The sequence below is a fragment of the Coccinella septempunctata genome, chromosome 1 (assembly GCF_907165205.1).
Source record: "Coccinella septempunctata chromosome 1, icCocSept1.1, whole genome shotgun sequence".
NCBI lineage: Eukaryota > Metazoa > Arthropoda > Insecta > Coleoptera > Coccinellidae > Coccinella > Coccinella septempunctata.
The window spans coordinates 30,432,374-30,453,703 of NC_058189.1; the positions used below are offsets into that span (position 1 = coordinate 30,432,374).

Here is a 21,330-nt window from a genome sequence, read left to right on the forward strand (position 1 = left end):
TCAATGGAACTCCTATGTGGAAAATGTCATCCACAAAGCCAGGCACTCCCTGTGGGCCTGCCAAAGGATTTGTGGAAAGACTTGGGGGATAGCGCCGAAGCAGCTCCGCTGGCTGTACGTCACAGTGATCAGACCATTGATCACCTATGGCTGTGTCACCTGGTGGTCCTGCACAGAACGCGTTCTAACCCAAAATAAACTTTCGAAACTCCAGAGAACGGCATGCCTCATGATTTCGAGGGCATTCCGCTCTTCTCCAACTGCGTCCATGGAGATGCTATTAGACCTCCCTCCCCTTCGCATTTTTGTCCAGGGAGAGGCAAGACTAGCAACCCACAGGCTTCACCACCTTACCGTGAATGAGCCTGACAAACTCACTTTCGTGCCCAGTCGTCTGTCAGTCCAACTGGAGACTGACGAGGTGATGGGCATGAGAACTGATCAAATAATCACTAGAACCAGCACGGATGGAACCTTCAGTTCTCTTATTCCAAGCAGAGACGAATGGCTCCGTCACAAGGAATTCTATCTACAAGGACCTTGCTGGTTTACTGATGGCTCCAGAACCAGTCAGGGATCTGGAGCCGGAGTCTACAGCCGTAGACCGCTGACTAAACTCAGTGCTAGTCTGGGAAAGTCGGCGACAGCTTTTCAGGCAGAAATCTTCGGCATTGATCTGTGCTCAAACCATTTGCTTAACATTGGTTGGGCGGACAGATCAATAAAAAAGCTGCGATTAAATCTCTCGCAGCAGACAAATTTAACTTGGCACAGGTATTCGAATGCAGATCTAAACTCTCCAAATTGGGAAGTTCAAACAGACTGCAACTGATTTGGCTACCTGGACACTCTGGCTTCAGTGGCAACGATGCATCGGATGCTCTAGCCAGAGAAGGCGCAACATCAACGCTCATTGGCCCGGAATCCAGTATAGGAATTTCCAATTCCTTAATCAGGGACCGAAACAACAGCTGGATAAGGCACAAGGTCCTGGAGCACTGGCGCAACCGTCCTGGACTGCGTCACTCGCATAGGGCTATTTCAGTGCCAGCCAACCCATACACCAGTCGTTGGCTAGGATTTTCTAGAACTAATCTGAGATCTATAATGGCGGTTTTCACAGGACACTGCAGACTCAGAGCCCTCCTCGAAAAGCTCAGCATCGTCAATGACCCACTCTGCAGACTATGCTTGGAGGAGGACGAGACAATTGAGCACATCCTGTGTGACTGCCGGCGGCAGACAGGGTTAGACATGGAGTTTTTTGTTCTCCGAAGATGATCCTAGAGGAACTCAAGAATCACTTCCCCTCCGACATCATCTCCTTTTTAGGCAGGATGGAACTGGAGGAAGAGATCTAGCTCTATGAGCTTGCCTGTGTGCTACAATAGACCGCTTGGTCGCAGTGGCAGGTTTGGGTTTATCCGTCCAACACACCCAGCAATCAGTAATCAGTAATCAGTAATGACAACGCTTCCATATCTTACGACATTTGCGACAAATTATTGAGATTTTTTTGGAATTTATCTAACCTTTTAACAAAATAAGAAACAAATAAAATATAAAACAATACACGCAAGGTAACGGGTTTTACTGGCTCAAGGAGGTAACTGACTCTTACCTTGCTAGTAATGTTATACAGGGTCTTTCACGAGGAAATTCACCCATATTTATACGGGAAACTACTGAACGTATTTTCATGAAATTCAGCACTTATAAGTATTTCACGATGCTGATGAAATCTAAAATATTTTCAAGGCATGAGCACCTCCGGTTTTTCCGGAAATGACGTCAACTTCCGTTTTTCAAATTAGAATACCATTTTTTTATTGCAGAAATAGATTCCTTAGAAAATGTCAAGTTATTTTGATGTAACATTTTTCAGTTTTGGTTGGAAAATTCTCTCTGGGCGGGAAAATTCGAAAAAAAATCGAAAATAAAGCTCTACTGAAACAAGAATAACTTCGAGGTTTTTGGATGAAAAATTTTCATTTTTGGGATTTTTCAAGATGTAAGATTGATGAATCATCCACTTTAAAAATCGAAACGCGATTCGTGATACAGGGGGTGAAAAAATCGCTTTCAATGTTAGGGATGACAAAATCGTGAAAAATCAATTTTTTCAAATTAGAACCCCATTTTTTTATGGCAGATATTGAATCTACGTTAAAAAATAATATGAGTGTATGCATCCCACCCTTGCCCTAAAGTGGATATTTTCTGAGTTATTCACAAAAAACTGACTTTCGTCTTGAATTTTCAGCTATTTCTTTTCCCTTCACGCCAAAAAGATGAAATTTTCAGGAACTGTTACTTAAACCATGTTTTAGATTTTACTACCCTAATATGCAAGAGAAAAAAGTTACAGGTTGTTCCTAAATAGATGGCGAATTTTGATTCGAATTTGTATCGGTAACCTCTTTATTTCAACTAATCGGCCATCGGTTTTCTCTCCAGTGATAAATAAATAATTCCTTATGAACCATATGCAAAAACTTACCATGTTTTACATTCTTTTTTTTTTAATGATAGATATCATTAATTACATCTGCCAAATTCCTCTTTATTCAGTAGCATTTTGTGTTTACTATTAATTTGGCGATAATTCTTATTAAGTTATAAAATCGATCACTATGCCTAATTTTACCAATGAAGATTATTTGAATCTCATTCTACTTCATGGAGAATGTGATAAAGTTGTAGATAGAACGATTCGACTGTTCATTGAGAGGTTTCCTGACCGACCCAGACCAACGAGAGATACCATTAACAGAACCATGACAAACTTGAGAAATGTCGGATCTTTCGTTAAGAAAACTATACACAGAGAAAAAAGTGTAGTAGAAGATGAGAACAACGAAATTACAGTTCTTGCATATTTTCGTGTGAATCCTCAAAATTCTCTCAAAGATGCCGAGATTGATCTGGGATTATCTCAATCGAGTGTTTGAAGAATATTAAAAAAACATAAAATGCCCCATATAAATTCAATAGGGTACAGCATTTGAAGAAAACTGATTTCGTCAGGAGAACAGAGTTTTGCGAAGCTATGATGATTCGATTTCAAGAGAATGAAAACTTTTTGGACTGTATAATTTGGACAGATGAATCTAAATTCACAAAGAATGGTTCTTTCAATAGGCATAATAGTCATTATTGGGATGAAGAGAACAACCACCTCTTCAGACAATGGAACTTTCAAGAGACCTGGAGTTTCAATGTTTTTTGCGCCATCAAAAATGCATTTCTCGATGTTCACATTTATGATGGGACTTTAACTGGTAAGATAGAACACTACACATGTTTGCATCATTTAAAGAATGTTCTCCCTTAGGAGATAGATATTCTGACATATTGACTGAAATAATTGAGCCGCTAGTACAGAACCATAATGACTCATGGTATCAACAAGATGGCGCGCCTCCACACAATTCACTCAATGTGTCAAATATCCTCTACAGGCTATTTGAAGATCGATGGTTGGCGAACAATGGTCCACAACTTTGTGGACCCGATTTAACTTCCGATTTAACTCCCGATTTAACTCCTTTAGACTATTATGTTTGGGGTAGGATAAAAAATATTGTCTACTCAACTCCCCTGACTGATAAAGAGGACTGCATAGAACGAGTCAGAAATGCGTTCAGGTTTGTTTAGATTTTTAGATTCATAGTTTTGAAACTCAATTTGGTTTTTAAACACTTCTGCAGATCTCTTCCTCCCGATGAAATAAGAAGAGCAACGCACGAAATTAACGGTCATAACTTTGAGCATCTTCTCTAGTTATAACTGCGAGAGTTTGCCATGGTTCTCCTAATAGTAACTTGAAGTCGGTTTCAAGAAGGGGTGAAAAATCTACAGCATGGTTCAAATAACAGTTCCTGAAAATTTCATCTTTTTGGCGTGAAAGGAATAGAAATAGCTGAAAATTCAAGACGAAAAACAGTTTTTTTTGAATAACTCAGAAAATATCCATTTTAGGGCAAGGGTGTGATGCATACACTCACATTATTTTTTAACATAGATTCAATATCTGCCATAAAAAAATGGGGTTATAATTTGAAAAAATTGATTTTTCACGATTTTGTCATCCCTAACTTTGAAAGCGATTTTTTCACCCCCTGTATCATGAATCGCGATTTCGATTTTTAAAGTGGATACATCAATCTTACATCTTGAAAAATCCCAAAAATGAAAGTTTTCCATCCAAAAACCTCGAAGTTATTCTTGTTTCAGCGGAACTCTATTTTCGTTTTTTTTTTCGAATTTTCCCGCTCAGAGAGAATTTTCCTACCAAAACTGAAAAATGTTACATCAAAATAACTTGAAATTTTCTAAGGAATCTATTTCTGCAATAAAAAAATGGTATTCTAATTTGAAAAACGGAAGTTGACGTCATTTCCGGAAAAACCGGAGGTGCGCATGCCTTGAAAATATTTTAGATTTCATCAGCATCGTGAAATACTTATAAGTGCTGAATTTCATGAAAATACGTTCAGTAGTTTCCCGTATAACTATGGGTGAGGTTCCTCGTGAAAGACCCTGTATACTATTCACGCAATTGCATCTGTATCAAGAAAATTGACTTATAAACAATAGTAATCTTCTTTAGTCATTAGCTAGCCACGCTGGGGTTCATTAAGCTCAATTTACGAGATTTCTCTCTCTCTCGAATCGGCTGCGCCGGCTCTCGGCGACATGGAATAGTTCAAATTATAAAATATTCAGATTTCACGCCATTTGGGTCAAAAGTATGTCTTAAAATATATAAATTATTCTAGTTGATATATTCGTCAATTGCGGTGATATTTACTATTCTGGGCGAGGATATATGTATATTTGGACTAAAAAAATAAATTATTCGCTGAAACTCTTTTGGCCCAAACGGCGCCTCATAGAACAGGTATGTTCAAGCAAAAAAAATAGTGATCGACCAAAGAAGAAAATCTTAAAGTTATTCAGCAAAAATGAAAATATGATGACAGAAGCTCCACGAACCTCTGTTTGGGTTTTATCTCAAGTGGCTGGAGTAGATATCTGTTGGCATATTTTATGCCACACGATTTTGAATAAAGATTGACATGTTATCAGAAAATTAGAAAGATTGAATACCTATCCTTTTAGCATCCAAAAAAAATTTGGTATGCACCAGTCAATGGCAAAATATGAGACCTATTTTCTTTTATGTTTTTACTCGGAAAAAATGAACATTCTAATGCTTGATTGACATCCTAATTCCAACAGTTGACATCCAGTCTTGGACTCGAGACCTTTCCAGGCCCGCCGCTAGCTGTCTGAGCGCCCGCGTGCAAATACTGTTATGCCGCCCCCAATAGGGCGCTACATCAGGGTCGCGCAATTCGGAGGGGGGGGGGTAGTGGCAAGTTTTAGCGAGGGACCTGAACTGATCTTGAGTGAAAAGCGGGGAAATCTTCGTCATATGCAATCCATCCAAAATTTGGTGTTCAATTGAAATTATAGCTAAATTACTTAATCTGTGTTGGAGCATAGTGGATCTTAAATAATTCTTGATAATTTTTTGATTTTGAAAAAGATCTTTCTCCAGATCCAACTGAAACCGGCAATGTTAGTAGTGTTCTTAGTGCTATTGTTATATTCGGAAATGTAGAAATTAAGTCATTGCCAAGAATATATTGTGACAGTGATTGTGGATCCTTCGATTGGTGTTCTGCAAAATGCGATTTTAGTGCAATAATTTCATTGAACAAATCAATAAATGTCAATGTCTGATTCATTAGTAGCATCATCTTTAAGCTTCAGATTCAAGTCTTGACAATACTTCATAAAATCAACATTGGAATAGTCGAATAGGTTGTCGCTAAGAAACCCAAACACGTCGCAAAATGTTGTCAACTCTTCGAATCTATTTTTCAAGGAATTGATTGTTTGATCTAGTATCCTAAAATAAAACTCCACTCGGTATTTGGTTTTTGGGTCGGATAAAACTTCATCACTGTGTTCATATTGAAATTGTGTTGGTTTTCTTCTTGGTCTGATTTTATTGATTGGTGGAAAATCTGTTTCTACATTGAGTTCGTGGGCCACTTTGGAAGATTCTGCTAACACAATTTCAAAATGTTCAGCCGTACGATATTGTTTGAACTTATCAATCAACGTCTTCAACAAATTCATGCAAATTTGGGTATTCATGGTGGGGCTCTGCATCATTTTACTCAGGGCATTAATTTCATTTAGGATATCAAACCAAATTACTACCGAGCAAATAAATCAATAATTTTGTACGTTTAAGGCCAGCGGATGAGCTTTGTGTAAAGTAGTACAATCCCATTCTGAGGAATTATCAGATATTTCTAGCAAAGCATCAAAAATTATTTCGAGGTGATATCGTGAGGGTTTAACTGCATCGATTCTGCTTGACCATCGCGTATTACTTAAAGCTTTTAATTTTAACTTTGATAAATGTTTACAGATAACAGACCCCCTTTTTGTAGATGACGAAAAGAAAACGTAAATTTCTTGAATTATATTGAAGAAATTCACAGTTTTTTGCGTAATACTTGCTGCATCATTCACTACCAAATTAAGACTATGAGCCGAACATCCAAAAAAAATTTCAACTTCACTGGATTTGCCGCCCCCCTGGACGTGCCGCCCTTGTGTCGGACACGCCCGCTTACGGCGGGCCTGGACCTTTCGATTCAAAATTATTATGTTGTAAGGTTGTTTATTATTAAGAACGTGTACAACGTTTTTATCATCCGGTGTGCCGTATCATTAAAACTGCTGCTACTGATACTTTACTGAATTTGGTACATTTAGTACTTTCTTTAAGATTGTTGGTTGTAACATTTCCATTAGACAACCAGATATGTCTATAGGACAACTAAGTTGTCCCTAAATTAAATATATAATATATAAATCTTTTTTTTCTCTTCAATTTCAAGGAGGGTGCATAATTTCTCAAACATTCAATTACACAATATGAATCACTGTAACAGGAGGAATTTTCTTCCATTACTACAACTATTTCGCAATCCAATTATCAACAAGTTCCAATTCTGTAATATTAAAGTTGTCCGGGGGACCTGATTATGAAAAATATTAGGAAATTGAAATCTGCCATATATAAAGATAAAAATGCAACTGTACCTATTGTTTAGGGAATGTAAGGGATATAATTGTTTCAACAATAATATATTTATGTATAGTAAGTTTAAAATACTTTTGAATAGTGGTCCAGGGGAAAGGCCAGATTTCGACTGTTTTTTTTAGTAAAATTCACTAATTTCTTGTAGAAACAGCTCTGCTCTATACAGAATCGTAAACAGTAGAATATTATCGATTGAATACAGTATTTAAATATGGACCATAAGGAGAAAAATATAAATCCACAATTTCATCATGTGGATATTTAAAAGTTGATTAATCCCCATCCAAATCTTCTGTGATTCATGAGGTAGTTGTTTTTGCTGCCAGAACTGATAAACTGATTCCTTATACGCTGAGAATTCAAATAGTTCACTCACGATTCTTTCTTTCAATGATTCCTCTTTCTCCAAGGCTTTTGTGCTCTGTTGTCTTTTCCCCGAAGCAGCAAGCTGTTTTGCAACTCCCATCATCATCGAAAAGTCATCATCTTCATTGAAATGGGCCATATTCGACTGAACTCTTTCAATGAACTGAAAACTAAAATAGATATGATACAGCATAAAAAAATTCATTTTGTCCCTACCTTGAAATTATTTTCTTGATATACGAAGAGAACAAAGGAGGTTGCTCCCTCCGTCCAACTAGTATTTTATACTCTATTTACACATGCAGGAAATTTCGTATTTGATGAACCAATATATCTTATATTTTTTTCGAATATATATCGCTTGTACAATGAAGATATTATATGAAATATAAATTCAACTTTGACAGTTGAGATTATTTCAAGAGCCAACTTTCTAATATGACATTGAGTAATTTGCACGCTGGCATGATTTTTCAATAAAATTCCCTTGTGATCTGAACACATCGTTCGTTTTGCAGCACGAAATACATCGTGGTGAACGGTTTGTGTTTCATTTGCATTGTATATTCGTGAGTAGTCTTTCATCTTTGGGAGAAGAGTGATTAGAGGTAGTCAAATATACACAGTTTGGTCCAATTAGAACTTTTCCGGCTTTACGATGAAAATGTTGAAAATCGCTCGGATCCGTCGATTTCTGATTCGAGTGAGGACAACTTTTCAGCTGTTTGCCTCTCCGTAACTGCAACCCCCTAGAGGGGGGTAAGCACAACCCTTTATTTTGAATAGGAATGAGGGGTGTCGAAGATCTTATCTTAAGGTAAATGTCCCAATTATCGACACAATAGTGCGTTCGTGAGAATGACAATGACAAATAATTTATGAACTCGAAGGAAGTTTTAATATTATTGCAACAAACATTTTCCTAATTTTTGAACCATTAATTTGAATAAACTGAAAAGAAAACGAATCATGAAATGGCCAAATAATTTTAATTTAATCAAGGAGAACGCAAAGCAGATGTCCCAATTATCGACACCTGAAAAATACGCATAACCAATGGTCGACATGTAAGAGGACCAATGTTCGACACACTGAAAAGTCGAAAGCGGAGATTTTTACATTTGAGTGTAATGTGAGTGAAAAACTCTTGAACAAAATATATTTTATTCCATATTAAAAACAGTATAAAATAAATAAAATATGAATTCTCGAATTAACTTAAAGAAAAACTTTGGTATGTACATTATCAATTTATAAGACTTCATTCCTCAATTTCAGGTACTTCATATATGCCACGTTTGTTCAACAGTTTTGGCTTCGCAGTCATACAAATAATTTCTTCAAAATCATACTGCAAAATATCCTCGAGATTTGGCAATTTCCAGTTTCTACCACTCCTTGCCATAACTTTTATAGTATAAGATTGTTCCGATCGTTCTATAATTTAACCAGGAAAATATTCATTATCGTATTCAACAATCACGTGGTCACCTATATCGTAATGATTCGTTTTCGATAGATGCTGATTCTCCTTCTCTTCGTCCTTTCTGGTTTTATGTAACTTTTACTTGTTCTTGCTAATTTTCTGTCTTCTTTTCTTTTTTGCTCTATTTCTTTTTTTCTAATCTTCGTCTATAATATTCCTGCCAGCTGGAGGAAGATGCAACAGCAGGAAGTTTTTCCCTTTGTCTTCTGATATTTTTAACAGTTGGATTTAAATTTTGTGTTACCCTTTGGGAAACCTCTGGGTGGCGTTTCAAAAATAGTTCATACCAGTGCCTTCCTGGCTTGTCATTAGTGAATGGTGTGTCGCGGTTCATTTTCCTGAGAAGCATTTGGACACTTTCCAGGATAGTTTCTTTTGTGATGGGAAACCCACATTTGGCTACATGAAACATCCATTTCATGATTCCTTTTCCTTTTTCAGTACGGTTCCGGGGCCTATTTTTCTCTCTATTGGAACTCTCCCGGCAAGTTTATCCGAAAGTGTTGTTCTAGGAACTCCAAACTGCTTCGAAGCTCTCAAAGCTGGCATACCATTTCTAACGGCAGACACAGCATTCTCCATATCTTCTTCCTTACACTGTAGCCTCTTGGACATTTTTAAATTGTTTTGGTAACTGAAAATAAAATATACCCAACAAACACAATATACAGCAACTTTACAAATACTGCATTACAAGTGCCACCAGAATGCAGCACAGAGATTGCTGTACTGAAACTGCACAGTTTCTGTATTGATAATTCTGCATTTTCAAAACGCAGTTTTTGATCTACAGTGACTGCACAGTTTCTGTATTGATAATTCTACATTTTCAAAACGCAGTTTTCGATGTACAGTAACTGCACAGTTTCTGTATTGATAATTTTGCATTTTCAAAACGCAGTTTTTGATCTACAGTAACTGCACAGTTTCTGTATTGATAATTCGGCATTTTCAAAACGCAGTTTTTGATTTACAGTGACTGCATAGTTTCTGTATTGATTCTTCTGCATTTTCAAAACGCAGTTTTTGATGTACGGTAACTGCACAGTTCCTGTATTGATAATTTTGCATTTTCAAAACGCAGTTCTTGATTCACAGTAACTGCACAGTTTCTGTATCGATAATTCTGCATTTTCAAAATGCAGTTTTCGATGTAGAATAACTGCACAGTTTCTGTATTTATAATTCTGCATTTTCAAAACGCAGTTTTTGATGTACAGTAACTGCACAGTTTCTGTATTGATAATTCTACATTTTCAAAACGCAGTTTTTGATCTACAGTGACTGCACAGTTTCTGTACCCAGGTAGAAATTTTAGTCTTCAAGACGTCTTTGGTTGGTCATGTTCGGACGTATGGAGACCAACTTGGTGACGTCAGTGAAACCTTATGGTGACGTTAATATGTCACAGCTTGAAGACGTCTTACGGTGACGTCTTGAAGACGAATTTGGAAGACGATTATTCGGTACTTTTATGTCTTGCGTACGTCTTTCTTACGTACTGAGGACGTCAGTATTTTTCAGAAAATTTTAGAATTTCATGGATAAAAATGAAACTAACATTGTTTTTTTTCTTCCCCCTGGCCTTGTGTTCGAGCATATCAGCATACATTATTTGAAATCCTAGGTACAAGACACCCACAAACATCTATGATATCTGCGGGATTCGAACCCGCTACCTCCGGCATCCTAGCCGAGTGCGCTGCCGTTACGGCCGTCGAGGCTGTGTAAGATGTTGGTATTATTGGTATTGAGTATCATGAAAAAGTGTGTCAGAAAAAGTTATTTTCAAGACTATGTACTAACGGAAATGAAGCAAAAGATCAATTATCAAGGCGTTGACACATGCATTTACATAGGATAAATGGAACAGGATAGCTAGTCATATTTTTTTCAGGCTTTTGACTGCAAATAATTTCATTTTCCTTGAATCTAAAGGATATGAATATAGCGATTTATAATTTAACGGACGTTATCCGTTTATGTTTCATATCTACATATCTATATTCAAACTGTCCGATATATATCGATCCTTGAAAAAATTATAATTCTAAAGTTTCAGAGTGGTCTAAGAATAACGTTATTCAGACGTCTTTTGTGTGACGTCTTACTAGCCCACTTGAATTGACGTCTTGGAGACGTTATTGTACGACGTCTTACTAGCGTACTTGAATTGACGTCTCAGAGACGTTATTGTACGTCCGAGTGACGTCGAAGACCAATAAAGACCTAATGAAGACGTCTTCGAGACAACACCCTTCTACCTGGGTATTGATAATTCTACATTTTCAAAACGCAGTTTTCGATGTACAGTAACTGCACAGTTTCTGTATTGATAATTCTGCATTTTCAAAACGCAGTTTTCGATGTACAGTAACTGCACAGTTTCTGTATTGATAATTTTGCATTTTCAAAACGCAGTTCTTGATGTACAGTAACTGCACAGTTTCTGTATTGATAATTCTGCATTTTCAAAACGCAGTATTTGATATCCAGTGACTGCGCACTATATGTATTTGCAATTCTTCATTTCAAAAATGGAGTATTTGATATAGAGTTAATAATAGAATCTAGAATAATAATTCATAGGAATTCCTGAAACTTAAACCTTAAACCTATATACCTTCTTCAAGAAGTCAAAAATTCGATTATGAACGTTAAAGAGACATTTCATAAACAGATTTAATTCAATAATTGAAGACTCCTTTCATTACCAAAATATGGATTATATCCATGGTAGAAGAATACTTCATCTCAACATGGTGGTACCAGAATTAGCCAAATGTTGGCATTACTGCTCTTGACGGTTGCGATCAAAGGGTAGCATACACGTCTATTGCGGTGCAGCATACGCCAAACGATGGCGCCACCGGCGACACACTACTCTATACCGTGGACCTAACCGGCGTTTATAGCAGGCACGAACTACGCTGCTTCGGCGATTGTCGTAGGTAGCTGCTAGGGTTTATTATGTTACTGGGTAACAATAAAGTTACTGCATAATGACTGCTGTAAACAAAGTGCAGCTTGCCGTACAGTTCTTGCACAGCTATTGTTGCATTTAAAGTGCAGCTTGCTCAACACTAGTTTTTACACAGTGACTGCTACATTTAAGGTGCAGCTTGCTGTACAGTTTGAGCTTTGAGCACTGTGACTATTGTATATAAAATACAGCTTGCTGTACAGTTTTTGCACAGGGACCAAACTGCATATAAAATACAGCTAGTTGTACAGTTTTTGCAAATAACTGCTGCATTTGAAGTGTAGCTAGCTGTGCAGTTTTTGCAAAGTGCATACATCATATAAAGCACAAATTGCTGTACAGTTTTAGCACCTAACTGCTGCTTTTGAAGTACAGCTTGCTGTACAGTGATTGCAATACCATCGCTGTTTTTGAAGTGCCGCTGTGGCTGTATCTCACACTGAGAAAAAAGATTTCAATTAAAATCTGTTAGTTGGAGGGTGCGCATTGTGTCAATTAAAATATTTTTCTGTTCGATTAAATGTTCCATTGAACCTACAATTTCGAATGATTCGATCAATACATCAATTTTTTTTCGATCGGCTAATTATTACAATAAGCTTTATGCAATATTGCCAACTCATCTTTTTCCTTGTGGTGATGAGGAACTGAAAAATATAGTTGGTTAATTATTTCGAACACATAGGTTCATTCCTCCAATACTTATTATTTTCCCAGTTATGAAACAAAGAGTTACAATAATCGAATAGAACATTTCTTCCAAATAATCGGTTTTATTACACCATCCCCTCTGCTCGCACAGAACGAATTCAACGGTCCACTTGCTTAGACAACGCTACACCGGTACACCCTACGCCAAGAAGTGATCCAGACTCCTGCCAGATAAGTATATGCGACATGCGATACGCGGAAATATGTGAAAAACTAGTGACTATATGGTGGTACCTACCTACCTATAATGAGTGAAAAGTCAAAGACATTTTAATTTCTTCTTCTCATTAAATGATTTGAAGGTGAGTTGACTGTATCAATTTTAACAAGAGCATGGTTTTGGTTTTGGCAAAAATATTTTCCGATGTTGCATGAAATATCACGAAAAGAGCTATTTTATTATTGGGCTGGTTTGTTTTTTGTTTGTATGTTTAAGATTCCTTATTGCTGTTGTTTATGTATATGTATATGGTTGGATTTTATTCTGAATATTACCTATAGTTGTTATATAGTGGAAATAGATGTTTTTCATAAGTGATTTTTTTTTACAGATAAATGTATTGATGACACTTCGATTTACTGGATGAGCAGACTAAAGGAACTGATTTCAAATACGGGAATTCTCCTTATTTTTCGATCCAAAGTATGTAGAGTATAAGAAAAAAAGAATCAAGGAATGATTGAATGAAGATGCTTCGAGATCAGATGTTTTAACTGATTTGAGTATAATGATCTTCACCATTCTAGAATATTTTCTTACTTCCTAAATATATATTTTTTATGGGCAATGATCTCAATTATCTTATTGTGCAATGGTTGCTAAAAAATTATAATTGAAAGGTGAGAGATATTATTTACTGGATTGAATTTGATGAATTCGTGAATTTATCAGAAAAAGATTTTTCGTTTTATCCTACTGACTTGAACGAAAACAGTATTAGCGAAAACTTCATTTTGATTGACCCAACTGCAAGCCATATAACGTTTCACCTTTCACATTTTGATTTATAAATAAATATATTCACATATAATTATATATGATTATATGTATTGAGGGAAACAACCTCATTATCCTAATTATATATATCATAGATTATTTGTTGGAGGATAGTTTGAGTTTTTCATTGTTTTGAACATTCCTTATGTATTTTATTTTCAATAAATAAAATTTTTCATAAATCAATTTTTTGTCTACCACCCCTATCACAAACATGACAAATTGCATTGGAGTAATACAGGGATTCTATTGCGAAAATTGAATGCGTTCTCCGATCCAAATAAGTGGTTTTATTGTGATAATCAAATGAATTATTTGATGGAAGAGGAGAGATGATTCTAATAATTAAACTATTTTAGTAGGGTCAAATAAACCGAATTAGTTGTAATAAAGTAATGAAGTAATACATATAATCAAATAAAATTGAATTGATACAACTAAAAAAATTTATTGTCTCAATAGTTCGGAAGCAATGACAATTATTTAGTTGGTTCTATTAACTTAGCAACTTGAGGCTATATTTATTAAATTTTTTAATTGCCACAATGCTTTTTTTCTCTCAGTGCAACTACAGTTTGTACTGTACATTAACTGCACAGTCCACCGGGACATATACGGTCCTTTTTGGTGCAGTTACTGCATTACCGTCACTGCAGCCAAGTGAAGCAACGATGTGCAGTTTTTGTACAGTGACTGGATTTCAGTGTTTGCTCGGTAACCAGTAACTGTCACATAAATGTACCGATAATCGACACTTGAAAAAATGGTTAATAAAATCATAAAACTGAATCATAATCGATTGTCGACTGATGTTGGGGAAATTTTCAACTTTCCTTCAGCTAATAATTAAACCAAAACTGTAATAATAATAACTATTTTTTCGTAAAAATAGCAATTATAACGTATGTATTGAGTCTTAGTCACCAACAAAAGGTTAAACCATTTATCGACATACATTTACGCAGTATCGACATATATACTTCATTCACTTTTATTTTAGCAGTCGCCGGTTGGCCATGGAAATTTGACACATTTCACTCTGTGATAATGTGGGGTTATGAAGCTTGTCAAAACATTTTTGGGTTTCAAATCAACGCTATGTTGCCCGTTCTATTTCTGTTATTACGTAGTTTACCACAATGTCGAATCTCTTCGGAAAATATGTGACGAACATAATTGAAGTTTATACAAACTGATTGAAGGCATACCAAATCCAGTTATTTGCATGGAAAATACAAAAGATCAGTATAATATCATAATATGCACTAGCTTGAGGAGAGTTTTATCTTCTTTGGCTAACATTATTTGTAGAATGTGAAAACTTTTCAGGTATTTGGATATGTATATTTCGATATTCCTCTTTTACATCAAAAACACCGACGTTTCGGTGATGTAAAAGAGGAATATCGAAATATACATATCCAAATACCTGAAAAGTTTTCACATTATTACATAACATGGATGATAATATGCAACATTATTTGTAGATTTCAAAAATATTAACCCGAAGATGAAATGCATATGATTCAGTGGTTGGGAATGGGTATCTCCCGAAGGAATTAACAGATAATTACAAGAATGTTAAATTCTTCAACAAAAATCATCTTGCATCAATATAAGTAAAATGAATTGAAGGAAGTTTCAAATTAGTTAAGATGAATTTCACATGAATAAACAAGTAACAGGGCAACTTGCGCGTATTTGTGGCTATTCATCTTAATACATTGATGTAATGATAATAATTATAGGTATTTATTAGTACCTTGAGACATTTACAATCTATAGTACAAGTCAAATGAAAAATAGAAAAATCCATTTTAGGAAACTTATTCTCCGATGACATTTATCGAAAATCGTGTAGTAAACTTTCACATTCACATTCACATAAAATTCTCAAATGCCACCACTTTTTTTGGTCTACCAATAGAAGGAAATTCTTTGTCATCCTCTTCATTCACAATCTTTCTGATTGTGGAAATATCCAGCTGAAATATAGGTCGTTTAGATTCAGATGAAACATTATATAAATTCTCTTACATTGAATATGTTCGCTACCGTCTGACGTATTGTGGATTTTAGAATATCAGGGTATAACTATTTGAATGAGCGGACCTGAATTCTAAATAGCACTTCCTGAACCCCTGTTTCTTTTTTCAATCACTTTCGGCATTTTCGTAATAAAAATTGATATTAGTTGTGGCAACGGCGTTATGACATTAACGACATTTCATGAGTGCCAACCTGACTTCGTTCTAGTTACAAAAACTTGAGAAAATTATTTCATGGCCAACCGACTGCTAAAATAAATTTGAATGAAGTATAGTTGTACGTACAATCGATATCATGACTTTTCATACTCCCAATTGATAATTTGACGGAAAACAGTATGAAACAGTATGTCGATAATTAGTACATAGAAAATTTTGAGCCTACTGAAGATGTCTACAAAAAAATTTTTGGTGGAACATTAGCTGGAAATTTCTAATAGCAAATCAAAAATAATCTTGTGTGTCCCCTTTATCGACACTTGTGTCGATATCTAGAACACAATATATTTCCGATATACCAATTATCGACACCCCAATTGTTCATTGGTCAAATATGAAATGAATTTCAAATTTTCAATATTACAGAAGACAATCAACTTACTAAAAATATATTTGAATTCAACATATTATACCTCAATAATATTCTGTTGATTTATGGAAGCATAAGTCGAGCTTTCGCACTTCCCGCATCAGTAAGGAAAACAGTCTTCACTCAACGGCGACTGACACTCGACTGATCGGAATTATTTTTGAGGAGGAAATGGCGGTTAATTCAGGATATGTTTAGGAAAATAGGTATTAGAGAAATTGTTGAATTACAATTTTAATGAGAGCCCTATTTTTCTTAATATATAGAAAGAAACCCGAAAGTGTCGATAATTGGGACACTGTCGATAATTGGGACATATGACATATGTATAAGGTGTACCAAGTTCGAGGGCCTATTAGACGTTACTGGAAAATTGGACCTATTTGAAATTGAAAATTTGGATGATGATATTGTTCGACATTATCTACTGAGCTTAAATCGAGGCTAAAATATTCTTGAAGCCTAAGCACATTCAGTTATACAGGATACAGGGAATGAAAGTAAATTTTTCCAAAAACAATTTTTTATACTTTTTCTTTTCTGATATGATTTGAACAGAAATATATTCGAAATTGAATACTCTATCATATCAGAAACGAAAAAATAGAAAAAAGTTTTTGAAAAATTTATTTCTATTCCCTGTATAACTGAAAGTGCTCACACTTCAAGAACATTTAAGCTTAGTAGATAATGTCGAACAATATCATAATCCCAATTTTCAGATACGAGAAGCCTCGGAAACAAGTCGCTGCCTGGGGATCGTCAGGGCATGTCTGGAACCGGCGCTGGACATGACAGCATGCGGGACGTCGGTGGCAGGATGTTGAGGAAGCGGGCTCCTGCTGCAAAAGAAGCTACAGCTCCAAAGCAACAACAGCAACTAACGAGTCCAATTCAATTGCCGACTCGAACCGCTGAAGGTGCTGCGCAGGTTATTCAGCCAGTGCTCACCCAAGCAGGGTTAGTTAGAAAGCGCATGAAGTGCACAACGTCCATGAATGAAACTATTGTGCGCATATATAACTCCATCACGGGACTAGGGCAGAACACGAACAACTATAGGAGAAGGCTCTATGAGGAATTCTGCAACGCCTACCCAAATCTCAATGTCACTGAACAACGAGTGGCAGACCAGTACCGCGTAATTCTGAGAAATGAACTAATACCAACGAATCGTCGCAATTAAACGAAAACTTCAGCGTCCGCTAGCAATAGAGAAAAACACCAACACCTCTGATGAAATTCACATGCCTGGGCAACAACACCCAGAAGACATTGATACTGAAAATCCATCTTGCAAAGCAAATGAGCCTGAACACCAGGACGATAGGGATGAGCTCCACCGACAAGTTGACTCTGAGATGAGGAGATACTTTGCCGAACTGGAAGGAACAGATCCTCTTCATCGAATAACACCTCCCCGACTCAATACATAAGGACGTTTTACCTGAGTACCTACAGAATGGAAGTTCATTGGAATATCTCCATCTAGTTTTTTACTGTGCAGCGCTAAAAACGGCTAAAACCATAGGGGCAAAAATTCGTCGAACCAACAACGATGGTCCAAAATTACACAAATTACATGCGCCACCATGGCATGTTTTGTGTCTTCAACACAAAACAGAGAGACTAAGAAGAGACATTGGACGACTGACGGAGTACTTGAACGGCAATCGCGGAAGAAAGGTTGTGAAAGCTGCCAAAGAAATCATGGATAGAAACAGAACACACAAAGAAAGAGAGACGGAGAATGCTACAGCTCACCACTGCCTCGACACTCTGAAGCAAAAGTTAAGTCTGTATGCAGAACGCCTGAGGAGATATAATGGCAATTATAGCCGAAAAAGAGACAATAATTCATTCGAAAAGTCGGAAGAAACTTTCTACCGGTCACTCACATCGTCTGATGTAGAAAATGGAAAGTTACCACCAAAGGAAGCCATAGAACAATTCTGGACCGAACAATTATCAACGAAACCTCAGTTCAATGGATATACCGGATGGATTGAAGATGAAAAATCTGAAGCTATAAAATATCAGCCGATGCAGCATGACAAGATCGCAATTGAAGAAGTAAAATCAGCTATCAGAGGACTACACAACTGGAAAGCACCTGGGCCTGATGGATTACAGAACTTCTGGATCAAGAAACTTTGGATTATGCATGATAAATTGACCTCCGCAGTAAATGATGTCATTGAAAATTCCTTACACATGGCACAACGTACCTGTTACCTAAAGACCAAAGGAATACAGAAAACCCATCCAGATACCGACCAATCACATGTCTTCCAACGATGTACAAGTTAATCACATCGTGCATTTCAAATCGAATTCACAATCATTGCGAAAGGAATAACATCATCGCCATGCAACAGAAAGGATGCACCAAAGACAGCCGAGGGTGCAAAGAACAGCTAATAATTGATTCAGCTATCTGCAATCAAGCGTTCTCCAAGCGGAGGAATCTTTACGCTGCGTACATAGACTACAAAAAAGCATTCGATTCTATACCCCACGAATGGCTCTTGACGATCTTGAAGATTCACAAGGTGGATCCCAATATTGTTAAGTTCCTGAAAAACGCCATGTCAACCTGGCGTACTAGTCTTCAAATGAAAGCAGCAGATTGTTCCATTACAGGACCTATTCCAATCAGACGCGGAATTTTCCAAGGAGATTCGCTGAGCCCTCTGTGGTTCTGCATGGCCCTGAATCCCTTGTCTCATAGATTGAATTCTGCGGACTACGGATTTTCCATCAAGAGCGGCAGTAGGACTATGATGAAACTGAATCATCTTCTTTACATGGACGATTTGAAACTCTTCGCATCTACCAAAGAACAAATGCAACAGATGCTGAAAATGGTGGAAGGATTCTCGGAAGACATCAAAATGAAGTTTGGATTAGAAAAATGTCGACTGCTGAACATAACGAGAGGGAAAATAGAAGATGGTACGTTCAAACTCAAGGAAGGTGCAGAAATTGAAGCATTAAAGGAAGGAGACACATACAAGTATCTAGGCATAAAACAGGCAAGAAAAATCAATCAGACCCAGATGAAGAAAGAATTAACGGAGGAGTTCACCCGAAGATTGAGAAGGATAATGAAAACTGGTCTTCTTTTTTGTGTTCACATGCTCCTTTTCAGGTGGAAACTTTATAATTTGTCCGAAATGATCTCCCAGATTAAGGTTTTTCGTCATTTTATGAGTGATTTCGAAATTACAAAAGAAATTATCGATACATGTTGAGCTGGTAGGTGTTACTCTTGAAGGTTCTTCCATTATATACTTCATGTTATATGCCTGGAACAAATTAATCATGTTGAGACGTTCTTTATTTCTAGTCATCACGTTCAAATCGCCAGCCACCACTATTTTATAATTTTTAAATTTTTCGTAATGAAATATTTTGTCCAGCATTACCTCAGTTTTTTGTGAAAAAGTTTCCACATCCGCCTTAGAAGACCTATAGACACACACGACCAGGAGTTTTTCTTCTGGTATATCTATGAAAAATTCACCTACAATGTCCTCTTTAATATCTTAGAGTAAATCTATAATAGTTTGTTTGATTTTAAGAGGGGATTGATTAATATTAATGAGCCGCCGTGCTGTTGTTCGGACCTACGGAAGTTGACATCTTTTGAATGTCCATACCGGATATTCACTAGGAGTCCGTAATGGACGTAATATGGACCAAATTACATATACACATTACATGGTTCGTATAACGTCCATCACGGATACCTAGTGGATATCTGGTAGGGACATCTTTTGAATGTCCATACCGGATATTCACTAGGAGTCCGTAATGGACGTAATATGGACCAAATTACATATACACATTACATGGTCCGTATAACGTCCATCACGGATACCTAGTGGATATCCGGTGGGGACATCTTTTGAATGTCCATACCGGATATTCACTAGGATTCCGTAATATGGACCAAATACTACACACATGTATATCGATGAACACCAAAATTTAAAATTATTTTTCACTAAACTCCATTTTTCCGCTTTGTAGTATATGAATATCTTATGAATATTATATTATGTATAACGTTATGATGAACAAAGACTAAATACTTGAGTAATTACTATTATAAAATAATTTATGTTTGAGTTTTAAGACTTTAGTTTTTATTATATGGTATTTCTGTATTAATCGACTACTATTCCATAAATCAGTTAACAATATAATGGATTTGTTCCTACAAGTAGGTATATCGTATAGTCTCGGTAGCCAGGACGGTTGCAGCGAAGACTCAGTAATGCGATGTCCCCACGTACTCGCGAGTGCGAATCCGGGCCAAGTGTAAAAACTTTCTAGTAAGTATGAATGAAATGAGAACAACACAGATAATACCATCTGCGTCTGAGTGTAAGGCATTGAGTTCTAGGACATTAAAATTCTAATAGATAGGATAGCCAACGTCTTGGGGTAAATTTTTGTACCGTTGAGATAGCTAATGATGGTCCCAACGGGATATCCATTGGACGTCCGCGATGGCCTTCCGAATTCGGTTCAAAGTTGAGACATTTGTACGTCCCTCGGATGTCCATAGAACGTCCATTGTACCAGAAATGGACGTCCCATGGATGTCCGTAATGTCCGGAGAGGACGTCCTTTGGATGTCCATAGGACTACTTTGTGCTATTAGGGGTTTTTTAGCTGTATCTATTGGGTTTCGAACTGAAAATTTTCAATTGATTTTTCTCCTCTCATTTTCTCCAATGAGAAATTGTAGCGAGCAAAAGCTACTCCTGTTGGCCAAAATTTTGTGTCATAGATTTGTTATTTGTATTTCATGGACAATCCTATTTGGAAACATTCGTTATCTTGTATTTTGTGATATGTTTCTATATTTTTTATAGAAATTTCTTCATTCTGGTTTATATTAAGTTTTTGTGAGATATATTTTCTAATTATCTCTTCTGTAACTTGATCCTTTACTCTGGATATAAAAAGCCAGGCCTTTTTTTCCTTTGTTTCCCTTCCTTGAAATT

General features: G+C 36.4%; 1 protein-coding gene across 3 annotated transcripts in view; it reads right to left on the reverse strand.

The window, feature by feature from the left end:
* LOC123318393 (dynein axonemal heavy chain 8-like) overlaps positions 1-7,909 on the reverse strand; it is a 1,393,903-nt gene extending 1,385,994 nt beyond the window's left edge. For 2 of the 3 annotated variants that reach the window (XM_044905020.1, XM_044905005.1), the window contains exons 1-2: positions 7,715-7,909; positions 7,509-7,668 (exon numbers count right to left, since the gene is read on the reverse strand). In XM_044905020.1, coding sequence (XP_044760955.1) covers positions 7,509-7,637 — 129 coding nt within the window. In that variant the 5' untranslated portion in view covers positions 7,638-7,668; positions 7,715-7,909. The remainder of the gene's footprint in view (positions 1-7,508; positions 7,669-7,714) is intronic. The other variant, XM_044905013.1, reaches the window with a different exon arrangement.
* Between the last annotated feature and the right edge of the window lie 13,421 nt (positions 7,910-21,330).